Source organism: Notolepis coatsorum (genome assembly GCF_963971535.1).
Source record: "Notolepis coatsorum genome assembly, chromosome: 1".
NCBI classification, from domain to species: domain Eukaryota; kingdom Metazoa; phylum Chordata; class Actinopteri; order Aulopiformes; family Paralepididae; genus Notolepis; species Notolepis coatsorum.
In genome coordinates, this window is record NC_140165.1 from 219,128,093 (window position 1) to 219,149,444 (window position 21,352).

Consider the following 21,352-nt stretch of genomic DNA (forward strand, 5'->3'; position numbering starts at 1 on the left):
TTTCACTTTGGATGATGAGAAACCTATCTGCACCTATTCAGTCTGCAATATATTTTCCAAAAGCAGTGTATTGTATTGAGTATCCTTCAGAAAATAGCATTCTGCAAGAAAACAACAAATCTTTAAAATTTCTGGGGCGGCTGGGTGGCGCAGTGGACATTGAGCTTGTCACCAACGCAAGAGACACCGGGTTCAAATCCGGCTGTCGGCGTTGCCTCCGGCTTGGGCCGTCCGTCATACTAACTCAATTGGCAGAGTCAGCGGGTGGAAGTCGATGGGTGGTAATCTGGACGTTGTGGACAGCGACTCCTACAGGTCGGTTGGGGGACGCCTGCACAGCAGAGACAGGAAATAGCGGGGGTAGTGTGAGCCTCCCACACGTTACACCTCGCCAATGAGAGTCCGCGCTGGCAGGTGAAAAGATGTGACAGGCTGCCTCCTCGTGTACCGGAGGGGACACGTGATGCAAGGCTTCTATCCTTCCTACGACCGACCTGTGGGGGGCATATGCGAGTAACGTTCAAGACAGGGGAGGGGAGAATTGGAAACAGTGAAATTGGGATGGGAGAAAAATGGAAAATGAGGAGAAAAAGTGGATTAAAAAAAAATCTTTTTAGTTTCTCAAAGTTAAAATTTCAGATAGGAGGTTTTGCGTTTCAGCCATCGATATAATGGATTAAAAAAAATGGAAAAATCATTCTCATTTAATTTGATACAGATTAATGTTTACCTGCATTTAGAATTTTCCAATGTGTGTTCTCCTGGTCACATGACTAATGTTTACAGATGGTTCTGGGTGTGTCACTGAACTGAAGACGCTTTTATGAGATGAATCTCAAGCCCTGCTCAAGATTCCTGCTGGGTTTGTAAACAGTGCCAGATGTACCGTATCAATTGATTATTTAAGAGCGGTGTTGATTTATGGCTAGCAGAGTTATTCAAATGAAGACTACCCATCTGTAAGGCACTGGAGGACAGGGCATTTGCAGAGAGCTGTGTGGTGTGGCCAAGATCTGGATGGGTGATGGGATTGGGTTTGGCTCGTGGCGTGTCGTGGATAAAGAACGTAACGGAGAGTGTGGCCAACCATGACACACGCATCACTTGACCTTTCCTCACCTCCATGAGACCCAAGAGGTTTTGCATGAGGTATTTCTACTTTCACAACCTAAAAGGACAGAGTCCGCTTCAAGGTTATTGACCTGGCATACCGTGCTACGAGGGGAAACTGCTCCCTCCTACCTCAATGGTCTCTAACTACACACCCTCAAGACCTCTCCGCTCTGCATCTTCTGGCCGCCTGAGACCCACTCCTATTCAGGCTCTTGGGGTAGTCATTGAAGCGAAGCAGGCTACTCTGTCCTCGCTCCACGATGGTGGAACGAACTTCCCACCACAGTCAGGATAGCTGAAACCTGCGCAATTTTCTGCCGTTGACTTAAAAAACACACTTCTTCAATCAATATCTGAATTTAAAAAATAACTGTCTTTTACTATTATGGACTTTTCTACTATGCCTATACTACTACCTACTATGCTAATATGTCTATACTACTATACTCAAGATTGTAGCACTGAAGTTCGACACTATTTGACGAACAATACCACTTACCCTTAGCCGCTAGAGGTGTACCCCTCCTGCTGACTTGTTGTAAGTATCTTTGTTTCAAGTTCAAGTTCAAGTTTCTTTAATAGTTGTCATACAGAAGTACAGAATACTTTCATACAAAATGCTTCTTACTGTTACGCTCCAGAGACTGTGCTAGACAAGATAGTATCAAATAACATAGTATAGCATGTAATTTAGAAGAAGAAAATGAGGTCAGTGTTCGGTATAGACATATGTACAATGTTCTGAGTTACCATATAATATACAATACTATGCAGTGTACTAATGTACAGTACTATATAGTGCAAAGCAGAAATGGGATGAGGTACAATTTAGGTACAATTTACAGTAAGGTGTACGAGTTGTAGTGCAATCCTTCATCAATAAATATAAAGTGTGGGGAGTGGGTGCTACAGTGTGTTTGTTTAAAGTGGGTGTGTGCTATAAAGTGTGTGTAGTGGGTGCTACAGTGTGTTTGTTTAAAGTGAGTGTGTGCGTGTGGATGTGTGTGCTATGTGCGTTTGGTGGTTGTTGTTGTGTAGTGTTCATTGTTCGTTTAGCAGCCTGATGGCCTGGGGATAGAAGCTTCTTCTGAGTCTTTCTGTGCTCGCCTTGAGACTCCGGTATCGCTTGCCTGACCGCAGCAGTTCAAAGAGGCAGTTGTTCGGGTGACTGGAGTCTTTAATGATTCTCTTAGCCTTGCCCTTGCAACGCTTGTTGTAAATGTTCTGGAGGGTGGGGAGCCCCCCTCCAATTGTGCGTTCGGCTGAACGTGTCACTCTTTGTAGTCTGCTTCGGTCTTGTGCAGTGCCAGGAGGTGATGTTGCCGGTCAAGATGCTCTCTATTGTACATGAGTAGAAGTTCTTAAGGATCTTCTGACTGACTTGGAACTTCCTTAGGCGCCTGAGGAAGTAGAGGCGTTGTCGTGCCTTCTTCACAACACTGTCAATGTGTGTGGTCCATGTCAAGTCCTCGGATATGTAGGCTCCGAGGTACTTAAAGCTGTTGACTCTCTCAACCGGTGCCCCGTCGATGCTGAGGGGGCTGTAGTCCTTGACCCCCGACCTCCTGAAGTCCACAATCATCTCCTTTGTTTTGCTGACGTTCAGGGAGAGGCTGTTTTCCTGGCACCATCCCGCCAGGACCTTGACCTCTTCCAGGTAGGCCCTCTCGTCGTTGGCAGAGATCAGGCCCACCACCACTGTGTCGTCAGCAAATTTGATGATTGTATTGCTACTCCGCTGAGCCACACAGTCGTGTGTGTACAGGGAGTAGAGGAGGGGACTCAGAACACAGCCCTGGGGGGCCCCTATGTTGAGGGTGATGGATGAGGAGGTGCAGTTGCCTGCTCTCACCACCTGGGGTCTGCCAGTCAGGAAGTCCAAGACCCACTGGCAGAGGTCATAGTTCAAACCCAGGTCCCTGAGCTTGGCTATGAGTATGGAGGGGACTAGAGCTGCCGCGATTACCGCATTACCGCGGTATCGCTGTTACATCACGGCCACCGCAGAGTAGGCTGAATACCGCGTCACCGCTGTTTTTTATAATAATAATAATAAATTACCCTCCTCTCGTTGGGCTTGCGGCTCTGCAGATATACCCTACTCATCTATCGAGGTTCCAAGCGACCCTATTGGGTACCAGAAAAGTCACGTGAAACATTGCAGACCACTGATTGGTCAGAAGAGAGACGCGTCACACGTTGTAGCGTCATGCAGTGTGTTACCACCAATCGGCAAGCGCGTATTAGGTTTTTACTTCCTGAATGTCAGATCATCACAACACGGCTAATAACGTTAGCTTTAACTCTCCGCCGGAGTGGACTACGATCGCTCCTAAGGAGTACTAAACGAGACATAATGATTTTACTGTCTGCAACGAATGTTATAATAAAAGCCCTTCGTTCTATACACTTGTCTGATTGAAAACTTTATTAACAGACCGCAGAATGGGACAACTCAGCACGCTCTGAGCAAAGAAAGGAACTGAGATATGAATAGAGTATTGCTTGCCTTGCTATTGTCCGGTAAATACGCTGATGTTATTGAACGTATAACTATATAATGTTAATGCCACAAAACGAATGCCTTTATTATAAAGTAGTAACTTTATAGTAATAATAATAAGAAAGGGTTAGGGGTAACCACCCCTGCCCGCGACACCGAGTGAACGGCGCACGACCAGAGGGTAAACTTCGAATCCGTGTTTCACTTTCAATAACTAATGCGTACTTGCCGAATCCCAAACAATATTCATGCTGCAAAGTCATCCTCTAAAAATAGACATTTAGACTAGAGGCAGGCTATATGCTATAAAGAGTAGACTACTACTACTAAAAAAAAAATGCATTCAAACTTTTTTTTTTAATTTTGTGTGCATGCGGTAATAACCGCGGCGGTAGGAAATATTTTGCAAATTTGTGCGGTAAGGAAATAATCAATACCGCGGCAGCTCTAGAGGGGACTATGGTATTGAATGCCGAGCTGTAGTCGATGAATAGCATTCTCACATAGTTCCCCTGCCTCTTGTCCAGGTGTGATGCTGCTGTGTGCAGCACATGGGCTATGGCGTCCTCCGTGGACCTGTTGGGGCGGTATGCAAATTGCAGGGGGTCCATGTTGATGGGGAGGGAGGAGCAGATGTAGCCCTTTACTAGCTTCTCAAAGCACTTCATGGCTATGGAGGTGAGAGCTACAGGGCGGTAGTCGTTGAGGCAAGCAGGCTTGGATTTTTTGGGTACAGGGATAATAGTGGACTTCTTCAGGCAGGTGGGGATGACAGCCTGTTCTAAGGACAGGTTAAATATGTCAGTGAATACTGGGGCCAGTTGGTCGGCACAGACTTTTAGGACGCGGCCGGGGATGCCGTCCGGACCTTTGGATAAAAGTGTCAGCTAAATTACTAAATGTAAATGGTAAATGTAATGTAGCTGTTCCTATCACTATTGGTATTGCTACTAATAGTATGTGTTCATAATATTGTTACTATTGCCATACACCAGGGGTGGCCAACCAGTCAGAGACTAAGAGCCACAAAAATTACTGTGGTACCACAAAGAGCCACACCATATATATATTTTTTCAGTCACGGCACCCTTCATGTGTTTATACTGTAGGTCTCACCCTCTGGCCTCTGAAGTTGCTAATGTCTTTTTTATTTGGGCCTCACAGGGTTAAAGGTACCCTGTGAGACCCACGGTTGAAAAATTACAAAATCACTTAAAATTTTAAAAATTAAAAAAATGTTAAGCACATATATAGTCAATTGGTCCTGTTGTTCAGCCTCACAATGCTATTTGATAGTAAATGTGTTTATATGTCCCACCCTCTGGCCTCTGAAGTTGCTAATGTCTTTTTAATTTGGGCCTCACAGGGTTAACCTCTTAAGCCCGAGATATACAGTAAAAGTGTATATTTTCAGCATTACGTTTGTTTACCAATTATTTTAACTGTTATTAGTGAAATATAAGATTATAGAAATCTCAGGGCATTGAGTCGGAAACCGGCGCATATTGACAGGAGGAAGTGGCACAGCCAAAAGTGAGTGTAGTCTTTTGAAGGAAGAGACTCAGGGCTTTCGAATTTCGAAAAACTACCCTACACACCAGCCCCTGTCAATCATCTGACTTCTGGATTTACTTTTATATTTCTCTTATTTTTTGGGATTATCTCCCACAAACCTGAACGTTATTGCCATAAAACAGAACGCAGTTAGGCTGAGGTTACACCTTTCGTATCATTTCGTATTGTTTTCTTATACGTATCGCCGCGTATCGCCGCGACGTCATGCGCCTCGAGTCACACTTTCGTTTTTTTTCCGTTTTTGTCAGCCGAGCACACTGATGTAGTACACTGCCAAAGCAGTAGGTGGCAGTAGGTGGCAAACATGAAGGCAATTTCAACCAATCAGAACGAATGTGCCAATACACTTCCTGGTGGAAGCTCCAGCAAAGAAAATGTCAATAAGGCAGGCGCCTATGCCGCGCCACCATCTTGCAATGCAAGATGCACTCAATGCAGCAATAATTTTTCAGCAAAGCCTAATAAAAGTGCAATAAACAAAACGGATACATTCACTGTGTTCTGCCTGTCATTTGTTGATGAAACAAAACTAACATCAACACAAGTGACCACCAAGAGTGGATAGTTTAGTCTAAAAAACGATCGGTAGCATTGTTAGCTGCATGCTAACGTCAATGGAGTATGCCATTATAACAATATAGCATTGTGGCTAGAAGCTAACGTTAGCTCACGCTACTTAGCCAGCACGAAACTGATGATATCGCGAGCTATCAGTAGTTGGATAACATTAGAGACAACGCTGTGTGTATTAAACAAAGGTGAATAGATGACTGGGCCATTTTGTTTAATGCTTGTTAAGTTGAAAGAGGAACTCTGAGCTAACAGGGTCTGAATCCTGATAGCTCACGTTAGCCAGCTGCTCATGCAATCGGTAATGCTAGCAGAATGAATGGATGTAAACTATTGTACCCATATTGCATATGGGTACAATACAATACGGCTCAATACAAACAATTGTTAAGGGAATGCAGACTGTTGTAGCTTGGACTGGGGTCCTTATAACAATAACTTGACAACACATGGTAGCTGAAGCTATTTGGGACACGGAGCTCTGTCCCAAACACACACACTGTTGTCACCGGAAGGGCACGCAGATGGTATCTACTGCGCATGGGCGTTTTCGCAACAACTGCTCCGTGCTGACTACACGCTGTTGTCGAAGCGTTTTTTTTGCGTATCTCCAAACGCAAACACAATTTTGCGTTTCAGCCGTATCCACAAAAAAACGCCAAAAAACGCATTTCTGTGTAGATAGGACATCAAACGTCGTCAAAAACGTATAAAAAATACACTAGTCTAACCATAGCCTTAGTTTCTCTACCTTTCTGTGAACGTCTTGCAAAAAACGGTGTTGCAATACGATTAAAAATGGTGGAGAAATTTACATTATAAAAAAGATGATAGAATTCAGTATTGTATCTACAAAACCTTCTGTTTAATCATCTTCCCTTTATTCATTTGCTTAGATTTTTCAGGTCTGGTAAATTTTAGCATGGTGTTATTCAGTCAAAGATAATTTTTTTTTTTAAATATAATTGATATTCTCCTTTGGTTCATTACAATTTACTCAAGCCTAGTAACATACACACTATTTCTGACACTGATCCATATATGTCCCTAGATTCAGATACCAAGAACATGCAAATGGACCATTTAATTTTTTTTAAATGTTTATTCTACGTCCTTATGGAATGAGTGACATTAAAAAAAAAGTTAAAAAAAAAAAGTTATTTAAATTTTTTATGGATGGAAGAGCCGCACATTGACGGGCAAAAAGCTGCATGCAGCTCGCGAGCCGCGGGTTGGCCACCCCTGCCATACACTATGGTTACTGTAACTGTAGAACTTAATTTAATAGCTTGGGTTCGGTCTCTACCTTCTGTACTGTTGTCTTGGTGGCATGTTTTCACACCTAGGAGGAAGAGAGAGAGAGAGTTAGAGGGAGTTCCTGCTACTTTGGATTACTGATTAATTTAGATCTGGCTTCTAATGGGGGATTAGCCTTTATTAACATGAACATACTCAAATCAGCAAGTAAGTAGAGAACCGGCTCTTTTTAGTTTTACAGTATCTTCCCTACCTGCTTAATCTAAGGTCTAAAGATAAATTGGTTCCCATAGATCTAACGTGACCTGACCGGGTAGATGCAGTTCAAAAGAATTGTATTACTGTGAAGAGGATGGAGGTTCCCCGGTTCTCTTTGATCTAAAACCCCCCTGTTGCTTTGGTTCTGTGAGTTCTGCTGTTATGGTTTTGGTGTCATATCTTGTAGCTGTGGAGTCAAAAGGCTTGATAAAGGATTTAAACAATTTCATTTAATTAGCATTTTGTGCAATAGAGCCATCCCCTTTGCTCCCTGATGCACGCAATGTAAACAACATTCATTTTGAACCCGCCAAAAAAAAAAAGTATGATAAATTCATTAATCAATAATTGTTTGGGGGGGGAAAGCAATTATTTTATTCTGCACCGTTCTAAAAGCTCTGTTGGTGTATTATAATAAATGATTAACATACATTTTTTATCTATAGCACTTTTAACTGGCCTATAGATTTACCACAGTTTGTCCAAAGGGAGTCTGTTCACTCTGCCTCAATAGTTGTGGTTTGAGGTCAGGTTCTGCTTGGCACCTACTGGAAGACAAAAGGATTAGGAAGAATAGATTAGGATTGTAAATTGACCCAGTTGTTGGGATTTTGCAAAACCTTTGGACCATTATTATCTCCCCCGGACCTTCATAAAGTAACTCACAATAAAACGGCTTAATTTAATTAGTTACCCTTACTAGTCCCTCAGAATCTATTCTGTTGATTATCAATATTGAAGCTAGTCTCCCACCAAGTGACAGTTTGGTATTTGCATTTAGTATTTACAATTGGGCCTCATTCAACAATACTCTCTTATTATTTTTCTTATATTCTTGCTTACCTGTCTGTTAAGAGAACAATAAGAAAAGCCACCGCCACATTCATCAAGCCGTTCTTAACGTCGAAATATGTGCGTATCCAGGAGATTTGCATGAATCCCACTCATTCTTAAACTCAAAAGCGTGTTCGCGCTAAATTCATTTGCATATAGACACGCCCACCATCTCCTTATAAGGCGAATGAGGCGGGTGTAAAACAGCCAAGTTTTTCCATCTGATCGCTGTCTGATATATTCAACAGGAAGCACTTTGCGATCTCAAAATGACACACACACACACGTCTCACGACTCAGTGCATGTGTGTGTGTGTTCCTGTGGGTCGCTCATCGCATGTGTGTGTGTTAATCTGATCACAAATAAAGACTTATACTTGTACTCAGGCATACGTTGTTCATGGGACGGGGTTGCACTCCGTGCAAGCCCACATACGTACTCGCTATTTGCATATCAATAGCGCCGGTCGTCAGGTGTGTTAAATACGTTCTCAGATACATTCACACCTAACTTTTTGTGAATGACATGTGTTACATTCCATTCGTAGAGGCAATTAGGAAGCGTCTGTAGTCTGCTGCTCAAGCAAGGGGACATTTATGGGCATTCGCGGGAGCGCGCGCACGCGCCGGGAGCACGCGTGCACGTGGCACCATTAGGTGCGTGCAATCCCAGTTGATTTCAATAACGCACCACTGCTTGTACTTATACTTGTACTTATACGTATACGTACTGTATAGTGCGAAAAATAAATCGTTCCAGCAAAGTAGGCTTTGTCAAGACTGAACGTCTTGTTTACATCAGGGTCCCCCATTTTCAATTCATCATAACATATATGACATACATGACATACAGATAGACAGTACTGCTACATCTATACAGAGAAGAGAGGAGAGGTTGTAAATATGAGTTATATGTGTACGGCCTGGGCAGCCAGCATCTAACTGTTCTAACAGCAATATATAATCCATTTCAGAAGAACGCATGCAATAAGTTATAATAATTATTATTATTATTGAAAAGTTCTGCATGGGTTTATTTTGGGGGCTTGTCTTTATAGCTATGCTGCCAGGCTGGTCCGCGACCCTCCGTGCTGCGATCACCAGCGGGGAGAATATGCTCACGCGAGTGGCATCGCTGAGCTCTGGTGACGGTCTTATTGGGGCTTATGCCATGCTTATTGCAACTGTTGTGTTACTGCTTTCTGACCGAATTAGTCATTCATTTGTAGCTATAAAGACATATTCATAATCCAACATATGTGTAAAGAAACAACATATTCCGATTGGAAGGACTCCCATCTCCTTCTTCCTGCTCGCGTCTCACACAGGGCTGAGCTGTGCACGGCTTTGCTCTCACTCGAGTGAGGAGGAGCGGAAGACCGCTGGTTCTCCAACATACAGCGGTGTGCTCTTCAGAATGTACCAGGAGAAACGTTTACTGTACCCCGCAGACATAATAAGCATATAAGCAGTGCTTACTAACGTTATTAGTTACGTTATTTCTGACCGAATTAGTCATTCATTTGTCTAGCACAGTCTCTAACAGTGTAACAGTAAGAAGCATTTTGGATAAAAGTATTCTGTACTTCTGTATGACAACAATGTATGCCTTTCAAATGTTAAATGATAAATGATTAAATGATACACAGCTAAATCTACGCTCTCATCCTGCTTTCGCCAACGGCAGCGATGTGAAAGGCGAAGTGAACTCCAGCAGTAGCGCGCTGCCGCGGGGGCGTGCCACGCGCGTCACGTGGCCGTCTCGGCCAATCAGGCCAACCCCGGAAATCAAATGCATTGCGGAAGTGGTACACGCCTCATCGCTTCCTGATTCTACTGCGCAGGCGCACCAACCGACCTGTAGGAGTCGCTGTCCACAACGTCCGATCCCCACCCACCAGCTTCCCACCCCCTAATACTGCCAATTGTATTAGTATGAACGACCAGCCAAGCTCGAACCCAGCATATCCTGCGTTGGTGGCGAGCGCCTTGCCCACTGCGCCACCTAGCCGCCTAATCGTTTATTTTTAATTTTATTAGCGATTTCCATTCATATTTCATCAATCTAGCCTCCCGTTTACCACTGGAACTCTCTCTGAGCTCCATCGGGAAAATACCGCCCCCTATCGTCTCTCCCTGTGGTACTGCACCCCATTAGATTAGACTGAATGAAACGCATGATGGGGGGGGAAATCCTGCTTCCACATTTGACTTCTCAGGCATGTAATCCGAGCCTACTGGAGTCATCGCCCACCATCAGAACAGTGTGGAATCGGTGTTTCGACCACCCAGCGTTGGATCAATAAACGCGATCGATATTTGGAATGGCGATCAGGAATTGGAATAATCTTTTTGGATGATCTGAGGTAAGGAATCTATTTTACCAGTCTTAGGATAATCAGAGCTTTTTTCACAGAGATATCAACGTGGGCCCTGTGTGTGTGTGCTGATCAGGAAATGGATAATCGATTTTTCAGCCCGCTTCTATAGCGTGCATAATCTAGCGTTTATTTGAAAATGATTCATAAATAGGCAGAAAAATTACAACGTTTCTTGTGTATTCCAGTATATTCCAGTAAATGGCGTTTATCACAGAATCTTCTGGAACTTTCATAAAACGAGCGTTTTTCTAAATGGTATAAAACGGAAATTAACAGATTAAATAAAAAAAAATTCGTTTCGACAATGTTGACTGCAAACAAGTCATTGATAAGCGACGGCCATATTATACACATAGCCATAATTTAAGATATAGTTTATGCGTTCGCAAATATGAGCGCTCTATCATTGAAGTGGGTGGTGGCACGCAACAGGGTTCCGGGGCACCGGACCCGCGGCACGGAAAGTGTTAAGGAATCGACTCGCGCCTGGCCTGATAAAGGATCAGCTCGCTCCATTACAGGATACACCGCACTTCCGCTCGACAATTAACTAACGATCCATGGTGGTTATTTAGCTATTTTGCAAAGAAGAGACACACGCTGACACACAGACGATAGGCAAATAAACACGAGCACCAAATCACACTTATTATGTCACTACTTCAACTAGTGTACAAGGGTTAATCAGCGTGTGTGTATACAGCCAAGCTCTGTGTCCGCCAATCAAATTGTGTCATGTTATCGCGGAGTGAACGGAGCATGAAGATAATGTACCTTACCTCTATTGTTTACTGGTCGGCCATATCTTCTCTTCTTCTTTGTTATGCACAGATCTTCATGATCAATATGCATTAATTAACGAGACAGATGAGTGAAATATGAGATCAATGGCCTGGCTGAGAACACTCCCGGGGAGGAGGGGGTTAAAGTCTTTAGTACTCCTTGATCGAGGGTGAGGGTTGTAGGGGGCAGTGGCACTCCAATTTGTGGCAACTTGGAAGGGACTACAAGGGACGTCTTCCCCGCTACCAATCGACAGCATCGTTGTTAACTAAGAAATGGGGCCAGCGTTCCAACAATCAGAACTTTTCCATTAAAGTTGTAGTTTATATTCCATTAGCTCTTAGTTGTAGTTTATATTCCATTAGACTCTTAGTTGTAGTTTATATTCCATTAGACTCTTAGTTGTAGTTTATATTCCATTAGACTCTTAGTTGTAGTTTATATTCCATTAGATGTAGTTTATATTCCATTAGACTCTTGGTTGTAGTTTATATTCCATTAGACTCTTAAGTGGTCTGCACACGGCGGGCGACCGACGTCGCCTGGCGATGCGATCGCCTGTTGCTCAAAGACAATCGCTTGCCCCTCCACACCAGGGGCGACCGTCGCTCTGTCTAGCTGGGGGTGTGGTTATTTGCTTCCCCACGGGAGATATAGGAGGACGGACCCGTTATGTTGTTGTGAAGCAAGCGTATTTAATAGCAGGTAGCTGTGTTGTGCGTTACGAGGGAGTATTAACCTGTAAAACCCATATTGAGCTGGAATTAAACCACTATACGAATACAACCTCTCCTCATTCTTCCTGACATTACTGCATGCCTGATCGCTACGATACGTTCATTACCACCGATTGGACAAGTATTGTTATGCAGCTGCTGAAAGAGTGTTTTTTTCACGGAAGACGCAAAGTGTTTTGTTCTCAACCATCATTTTCTTTGGACAATAAACCTTACAAACTACATCAGCTGCAGCCTGGACATTAAACTCTGTCAACATCCACAACTTCTTTTGTTACCCGAGTATTAAACACTAGTAGGTGCATCGTGGCGCATTGTTCATTTATTAGTTAATGACAAGCGGCCACTATAGCTTCTCAAACTAACGTTATTTATTTAAATTGTTCCCGTTAATAATAATAAACATAAGTAGCATGGTAATAATACGTAGGTTATTGATCAATGAATGTATTGATACATTAAAGGTGTACAAATGATACACCAGTAGAACTTCTGCACTACTTCTACTGTAGAAGTCATGTTATTTCCTCATTGTCCGTGTGCCGTCGCCTCAAAAAATAGGATTGAGGCGATATTTAGCGAGGCGACAGAAATAGCTTGCCGACCGTCGCTTCAAAATCTCCTGCCGTGTGTGTTCTCTCATTCATAACAATGGAGGCGATACAATTCTGTCTGTCGGCTCGCTAAAAAAATCGGTCGCCTGGCTAAAATCGCTCGCCGTGTGGGGACCCCTTTAGTTGTAGTTTATATTCCATTACTCTTAGTTGTAGTTTATATTCCATTACTCTTAGTTGTAGTTTATATTCCATTAGAATTAGTTGTAGTTTATATTCCATTAGACTCTTTAGTTATAGTTTATATTCCATTAGACTCTTAGTTGTAGTTTATATTCCATTCGACTCTTAGTTGTAGTTTCCATTAGACTCTTAGTTATAGTTTATATTCCATTAGACTCTTAGTTTTTTATAGTTTATATTCCATTAGACTCTAAGTTGTAGTTTATATTCCATTAGACTCTTAGTTGTAGTTTATATTCCATTAGACTCTTAGTTAGTTTATATTCCATTACTCTTAGTTGTAGTTTATATTCCATTAGACTCTTAGTTATAGTTTATATTCCATTAGACTCTTAGTTGTAGTTTATATTCCATTAGACTCTTAGTTGTAGTTTATATTCCAGTAGACTGTATTGATCCACGTGTAGGAAAACCTCCATGAAGTCTATGACGTGCAACAGGGAAGAGAAATAAACACATGCACATAATGTTGCATAACTGATCAAATGACTGTTGGCGGTGTGAAAAGAGAGAACATGACATAATGTGATTATCAAAAGGGAGAACAGGAATTGACCCCTGTGGCTGTTATTATTTTCACTTGACTCCTCTGTTTTCAGTTGTCGTTTTCAATACGATAATTTGCCAACTCTTATTTGATCTGACATGTTCACAGTGGACTTGAAGGGGACATATTTTGGTTATTTTCAACGCTTTATTCTTTGAGGTCCCCTGAACATGTCTTTGCCGAAGAAACCACTAAATATGTAGCATTTCTAAAATGTTCTCAGTGTTGGGAAAATATTAAACTAATTTACCAGATTGAGGCATGACTGATTCATTCTCTCTATGTGGCCAAAGCCATATCTGTTCAGAGACGGCAGCAGCAGACGATGGCGTGACAGTGGCTCAGTTGGTACTGTGTCGGCTGGTAGTCAGAAGTGCCCTTGAGCAAGACACTTCACCCAGAACTACTCCGATGAGCAAGTTGGCACCTTGCGTGTTTGCCTGTAATTTATATTCCTGATACCTCGATTGTCTCTCTCAATCATCTTCCCTAATCATCTTTATTAATCTCCTTGGGGAAATTTGTCATCTGCATTTGACCCATCCTAACTATTTAGGAGCAGTGGGCAGCCACACAGTGCGATGCCCGCGAACCAACTCGTTGTAATGCAAGTACATGGTCAAGGGCAATGGCAGAAAAACCTTAGCATGCATGTCCTTTGATGTGGGAGGAACCCGGAATACCCAGAGGAAACTCACGCAAACACAGGGAGAACATGCAAACTCTACACAGAAAGCCCCCCTGCTGGGGTTTGATGTGAGGCAACAGTGCAACAGCACCACCATCCCTCCACGTGTACCATGTACAGAGATGCCTGTGAGCTCATTGTATTTGTTCTACAGATACAAGAGGGAACCGATCGTTTGCAAAAGCATTATATTGAAAAGCATAATTTATTCTGCATATTTGGTTCACAGATCCTCATGTTGCCCGTGTGTTCTGCTGTCTAGGGAAAGAAGCACTCTGCATCATCGATGTCAAGGATATCCGGGCGGTGGAGAAACTGGAAGAAAGTGCCTTTAACCGCAAAAATGTAAGAAAAAAACAAACAAATAGTCTCTTAATGCGTGACTGCCTTGATTGCAATATTGCATTGGTGTCTTGTTTGTTTGTTTATTCAAGGAGCATTCTGTTTTTGTTTTATTTATTTATTTATTTTTAATAATCTTGGCTGCTAAAAGTTAATCATGGAAATCGCCAGCAAATGTGGCTTATGGATGAAAAAACATGCATTTCCTGTCCTGGCTGAAACTAGTGGTAGAAATTACAGTACATTTGTTTTGTGGTCTGATCATGAACTGTATGTCAAGGGATGGATATACTTGTGAGCTGGTCTCCACAGGGTTAGCCAGGGACAACTCATTACATTGAGCTGGTCTCCACAGGGTTAGCCAGGGACAACTCATTACATTGAGCTGGTCTCCACAGGGTTAGCCAGGGACAACTCATTACATTGAGCTGGTCTCCACAGGGTTAGCCAGGGACAACTCATTACATTGAGCTGGTCTCCACAGGGTTAGCCAGGGACAACTCATTACATTGAGCTGGTCTCCACAGGGTTGGCCAGGGACAACTCATTACATTGAGCTGGTCTCCACAGGGTTAGCCAGGGACAACTCATTACATTGAGCTGGTCTCCACAGGGTTGGCCAGGGACATCTAATTTCATTGTGAGCTGGTCCCGGTTGATGACCCTGGGTATTTTTCCCTAATATTGCAAATACTGTAGGCTTGCAGTGTATAGTGGCTGAATCACACTATGAATATTTCCATACACTGGACTCACAAACTTGGGTTGAACTTGAAAATGTATCAGCCAAGTGATGTGCGTGTGTGCGAGGGAGTCTGGAGTCGCTCCCCCTCATCTGGATTCCTCTGCTGGTGTCTCCTTCTGGTCAGATGTTCCAGGTGATCCACACGGAGAAGCCGCTTTACGTGCAGGCAGGGAACTGCGTGGAGGCGAGCGAGTGGATCGACGCGCTGAGCCAGGTCAGCAGGTGTAACCCCGGGCGCCTTGCCGCCTTCCACCCCTCCACCTACTCCACCGGAGCCTGGCAGTGCTGCAAGAGCCTGTGTGACGGCGGAGCGGGCTGCAAGCCGTGCACAACGTGAGTATCGCTCCACTGTGGACCACTGAGGCCTCTGTTCACACCTTCCCTTTATCCTCCCCGTCCTCTCTCCCCTCACTGAGAGAAATACCGCTCCCCAAAACCCCCACCCCCTTTTCCCAGAAAGCTTAAAGGAACACGCCGACATTTTGGGAAATTAGCTTACCGTCTTCTCTAGAGAGAGACGAGAAGATGGATACCAGTTTCCTCTCTGTGCGTTCAGTCTGGCTGCATGTTAGCCTAGCTTAGCACAATGAATGGAAGAGGACATGACCGGTTAGCCTTCGGGAGAGGTATTAGTTGGACAATGCCTAGGCTAACCGGTCATGTCCGCTTCCATTCATTGTGCTAAGCAAGGCTAACATGCGGCCAGATGGCTTTCTACTGAATGCACAGAGATGACGTATGATGTATGATGACAATACATTTTAATCTAATCTAATCACAAACATGACACAGGTATTTCTTACGAACAGATAACTACAAAAAAAATGCAATTGAAACTGACTCGCCTCGCCCCAATAAACCATTTTATAACATCTCCTTCCTGCTCAGGAAAGTGTTGACAGTCTGACACGGCACTTGTCCACAAGAAAACACCTTCCAACGATTTGCTGCTGAAGATGTAACAAACGGAAGCAGAAGAACACAGCAACTCAAACGCTCATATGACATGACCACCTGGTTTATTGCATTATAGCCGCGGGCTCTGCGGCCAAAGTAAAACACACACACTGACAACAACGTGTTTAGAATTGCAAAAGGCCCGTGCCCGACTGCACGGCATATTAAAAGACCAGACTAAAATCTTTGCCAGGCCCTATTGGGCTCTGGTCGGGTTTCCTGTGTTTATGTTCTTCTTCTGTCAAACAAAAAGCGAGTTAAAAGTTGGCATGTCAGTGGTGTTTATTTTTCGTCCTCTGTATTACAAACCCAAATAGATTCTGTCATATTTGTGACTTCTTCCACCCCTACTAAATACTCTTAAATCCCCCAAATATCTTGACTATATTATTTTGCATTGTATCAGACCATCATATTCCTCTGGTTCTGGGCCACAGTTTAATCACAATCACTTAATTCGCCAATGTAGGGATATATACCAGAATCCGACTTGATTAGCTGTGCAGAAACATTCAGCAATCCACGTTCTAACAGGACAACACCTCTAGGGCAACATAGGACCATAATAGGCAGCATAATGACCAGGGTGAGTCGGGTCAGAGGTGATCTTGCCAGCCCTGCTCGTGGCTCTCCGGATGTAACGTTCCTCCATAGATGGTAGATGGCAGCCAGTGATGTTCTGAGCTGAGTGGATCCCTCGCTGCAGGTTGAGGGGGAAATCACCTTTTTCTGAGGTAGAGACCAAACACTATTCTCCAGCCTCGGTTGGACAATGGAGCTCAATGTTCATATTAAGGCTGCACGATTAATCGAAAATCGCGATCTCGATTCATAGACCTATGCGATCTCATTTCTGTTTTTTATTTACTTAAAACATTTATTTAAATTAAAAAATATATATATTAACATTTTTACTTTACTTTTTAAAATGATGATGAAAAATAAGAATAGTGTGAGAGAATCGTGATCTCAATTCTTAGAGAGAAGAATCGTGATTCACATTTTAGCAAGAATCGTGCCTCCACTCTTCTGGCAGGGCTTTCCACTAGATGCTGGAACACTGCTGTGGGGATTTGCTTCCATTCAGCCACCTGAGCGTTACTGAGGTTGGGCCTTGATGGCTTGCAGTCGGTGATCCAATTCATCCTAAAGGTGTCTGAGGGGGTTGAAGTCAGGGCTCTGTGCAAACCAGTCAAGGTCTTCCATACTTCTGCATGGACCTTGTTTCATGCACAGGGGTATTGTCATGCTGAAACAGGAAAAGGGCCCAAACTGTTGCCACAAAGTTGGAAGCGCAGAATTGGCTCTAGAATGTCATTGTCAATCAATGCCAGTTCACTGGAACTACGGTACACAGCCGAACCATGAGAAACAGCCCCAGACTGTTAAGGGCTCAGGAGATGGAGAAGTCGTCTGGTAATCCGGAGGTTTCCGGTTCAATTCCCGCTCCTCCCGGGCAGTGTGTTTAAGTGTCTGTGAGCAAGACACTTAACCCCTAATTGCTCCTGCAGGCTGGCACCTTGCATGGTTGCCTCTGCTATCGGTGTGTGAATGTGTGAGAGAATGGGTCAAATGTGAGGAACAAATTGGGATAAAAGCGCTATATAAATGCACCATTTACCAAGTGTCTGCATACGTTGGTCATATAGCGTATATAAAATACCCATATCTCAGTAGGATTGCTATAAAAAAGGATAAAAAAAAGGATAAAGGATTATATTCTTATATAATGTGTTGTTGGTATTCTGTCTGTATTTTGTTAGTCTCGCGTAGCCTTACCGCTCTCCATACTACGCCAGTGATGTGCCAGCGTCGGAGAGAGGTCTGGCTGAAAACCTATCATTCTGGTATAGGGGGAAATAACGCTCTGCCTTGTTTGTATTTCTTTAAACCAATCACAATCATCCTGGGCGGCGCTAAGCCAATCACAATCATCCTTGGTGGCGCTAAGCCGATCACAATCATTCTGGGCGGCGCTAAGCCCAGGATGCAGCGACAGTGCCCTCGCAAAATAGCGTAGGAGGAAGGGAAGGAGAATTCCAACTGAAATAGTCGGCCAGTGGCAGCTTATACCATAGATGTATATAAAGACTGGCGGCTACGTGGCGTAGTGGGCAAGGCGCTCGCCACGAAATCTGGAGACGCTGGGCTTGCCTGTTTGAGCCCAGCGCTCCACATTTGCTTTCAGTTTAGCTGGTCGTCCGTACTAATACACATTGGCCGTATTAGGGGGTGGGAAACTGATGGGTGGGGATCGGGCGTTGTGGACAGCGACTCCTACAGGTCGGTTGGTGCGCCTGCGCAGTAGAATCAGGAAGTGTCGGGGGCAGCGTGAGCCTCCCACGCGTTACTCCTCGCCACTGAGAGATCGAGCTGCGCAGGTGAAAAGATGCGACTGCTGTTACCTCAAGTACCGGAGGGGACTTGTGCTATGTATGACTTAGTCCACATTGCAGCCGGCTTGTGGGAGGCAAGAAACAGCGTTCGTGACAGGGGAGGGTTGAATTGGATGATACGAAATTGGGATGGGAGAAAATATAGAAAATGGGAGAAAAAGTGGATAAAAAAAAAATATATATATATATATATAAAGACTAGATGACTCACCCGCGCTGCCGGCCAACGGAGACCAATGTTGCCACATGGTGGCCATCTTGCTACAGGGTATCACGCCCACTCATAACATGAATGTCTATAGTGCATGTACTATTGAAAAATAACCATAGCTCGCTCAATTTTCAAACCGTTTGTTTTGTTAAAAACGTCAGATGTAGTTGTCTGCATACGGTACTTATAATGGACTTTCATATGAACATTTAAAAAAAATTCTTCCAAGCAAGAATCATATCCACGTTAATAACATTTGTAATAAACCAAACCGTTTGTAAATCCGTCAAGATTTCAGCGAGTAAGAGTATTTTTGTTTGTGCAGATCACTCACCTTAAAGCAGTAGTCCACTGAAGCAAGATGGCCACCGGTGAACTGTGCGGGAGACTCCGCCTTGCGCCATCTAGTCTTTATATACATCTATGGCTGATACACAGGGTCTCAATCCTGTGTCCAGACCAGTGTTTAGTATGTTGTTCTGTTTCTTGTGTTAACGACGTCCTGTATCTCCCACTGCAGCACCGTGGTGGACAACCTCCAGTTGGACATAGACTGTGACCGGGAGACGGAGAGAATCTTCTCTCTCCTGTCCTCAAACTACATCAAGCTCCAAAAGATGGAAGGTTGGTGTTTCTCTCAGCGTTCGCATGAATGGCACGTTCCGCTGGCTGGCGCCTGTAAAAGATTGAAAAAATAACAACATCTCATTCCTGCTCAGATAAGTGACAGTCTGACAAGGCACTGGTCCGTAACAAAACACCACAACAAAACCTTTTAAGTGCCTCAAAGATCACAGCAACTCAAATAAACCACCTGGTTTATTGCATTATAGTCGCCAGCTCGACGACCAGAGTAGAACACACACACACGCACACAACAAAGTGTTTTGAATTGCATAAGGCCTGTGCCCGACTGAAGCACGGCATATTGTGCCAGGCTTCATGGGGCTCTGGTTGGGTTCCCTGTGTTTATGTTAAAAGTGATCCCGCTGAAGCGTGATATTCTGGCAAACGGACCTATTGCAGACAATATTGCAATAGGACAAACTAATGTTTGTATTTTTGTACATCTGCCAGAACCTGTTGAAGCCTGTTTATGAGTAGGCCAGAGCTTCCTTTTAATAAGATCATATGATATTCCTTTATTAATCCCCTTGGGAAAATTTGGGAATAACAGAAACACATGACAGTGTGATTTAAAAACCTTCAGGCCTGTGCCTTTCTATGATTTTATAGGGGAAAGGCCACATGGACAGTATTATTTTCAAACGTTAGGTGAAACATTTTATATTCATTCACTGGTGCAGTAAGGCCAGAAAAAAATTATTAGCCAAGTAATAAAGGCTTTTAAAATGTTTGCTAGCAGAAGAGCTGCCTTTGTGTTTGTCCTTTATCTTAGTCATGATATATTACAACTGAACAGAGAAATATCACTCATCAAAATGTCAACCCTGCAGATGGCTTGGCTGAACGAGCCTGCAGTATACAGTATTAATTGCTAAACTCTCAAATCCTTATAATGGTGACTTCATGGTCAGCGGCAAGTATAGAAAAGGAACTTATTGTCCAATATATGTAGATTGTAGACCAGTGGAGGTTATTCAGGCATTAAAACGTTCCGTCTTTAGATGGATTTCCGTCTATTTTATTATATTTATATAATATTTTAATTTATATAAAAAAAAAAAAAAATTATATAAAGTTTGCCAATAGGGATGAACCTCTGGAGGGGCAGAGGTTCACCCACCACCACAGTCTCACTAAATCCTGTGGGAAACAGAGGATTAAATTTTTTTTATGGCTGTGGGTAGGGCGTTCCACATTGTTGTGGCATAATTGCGAAACGTGTAGTCCCTAAACAAGCCTTTTAGGTCATGGTTCAAAGTAATGGGAAAAGGGTGCTAGCTCGCCATCAATCAGAAGCTAGCCACAATACTTGCATTCACGCTCTCCAGCACACAGCCTCCCTGCCTGGCACAACAACCACAACAGTAGGGTCTATAGTCACAGTCAGGACAGTAGGCTCTAAAAGTAGGCTCCCTTAAACCGCTAACACTATTTAAAAAAAAGACTTGGCCTGAAAAAAAGTTCAGTCAGGAGATTTTTTTTGCTTTAATCCCTGAGGTTACACGTGAAACACAAATTCACTCATAATTCATAATTATTATTAATTTACATATATATATATATATTTCTTTTAATTATTATTATTTATTTTTATTAGAAATGTTTTACTCTGCAAAAAAAATTCCAGTGATTTTTTTTTTTTTTTTTTTTTATAAATATGGCCAAAAGTGACAGCTCTGAGCTCTCTGATCAGGCCTGCACTGCAGTCAGTAATGGCTAGCTGTCGATCACTCTGGTGCAACTTTCCCTGCACAGGCTGACCGGGATGAATATAATAGCCAATCAAAATAGGCTATTAACGTCATCTAAGCCCGGTCCGTGCATCTAAGCTCTTGCCATTCACGAACGGGGATTGAATGATTGACGGCCTTGAAATCCGATCAGAGAATGGTGCCAGCTCTGCGGCTCTGCAGTTGCATACTGTTGATTGCTACGCGGAGGGGCGGCGCCAGTCAGTCAAGTGTAGTAGTTTCGATTCAGTGCGTCAGCTTAGCTAAGCTCGTGGTTCGGTAATAACAAGATATAAGAAGT

General features: G+C 43.3%; 1 protein-coding gene across 1 annotated transcript in view; it reads left to right on the forward strand.

The window, feature by feature from the left end:
- The window catches only part of rasa2 (RAS p21 protein activator 2), a 196,659-nt gene that overhangs the window by 161,034 nt on the left and 14,273 nt on the right, over window positions 1–21,352 (forward strand). The window contains exons 20-22 of the mRNA XM_084332855.1: window positions 14,306–14,388; window positions 15,255–15,463; window positions 19,215–19,318. Of these exons, the coding sequence (XP_084188981.1) occupies window positions 14,306–14,388; window positions 15,255–15,463; window positions 19,215–19,318 (396 nt within the window). The remainder of the gene's footprint in view (window positions 1–14,305; window positions 14,389–15,254; window positions 15,464–19,214; window positions 19,319–21,352) is intronic.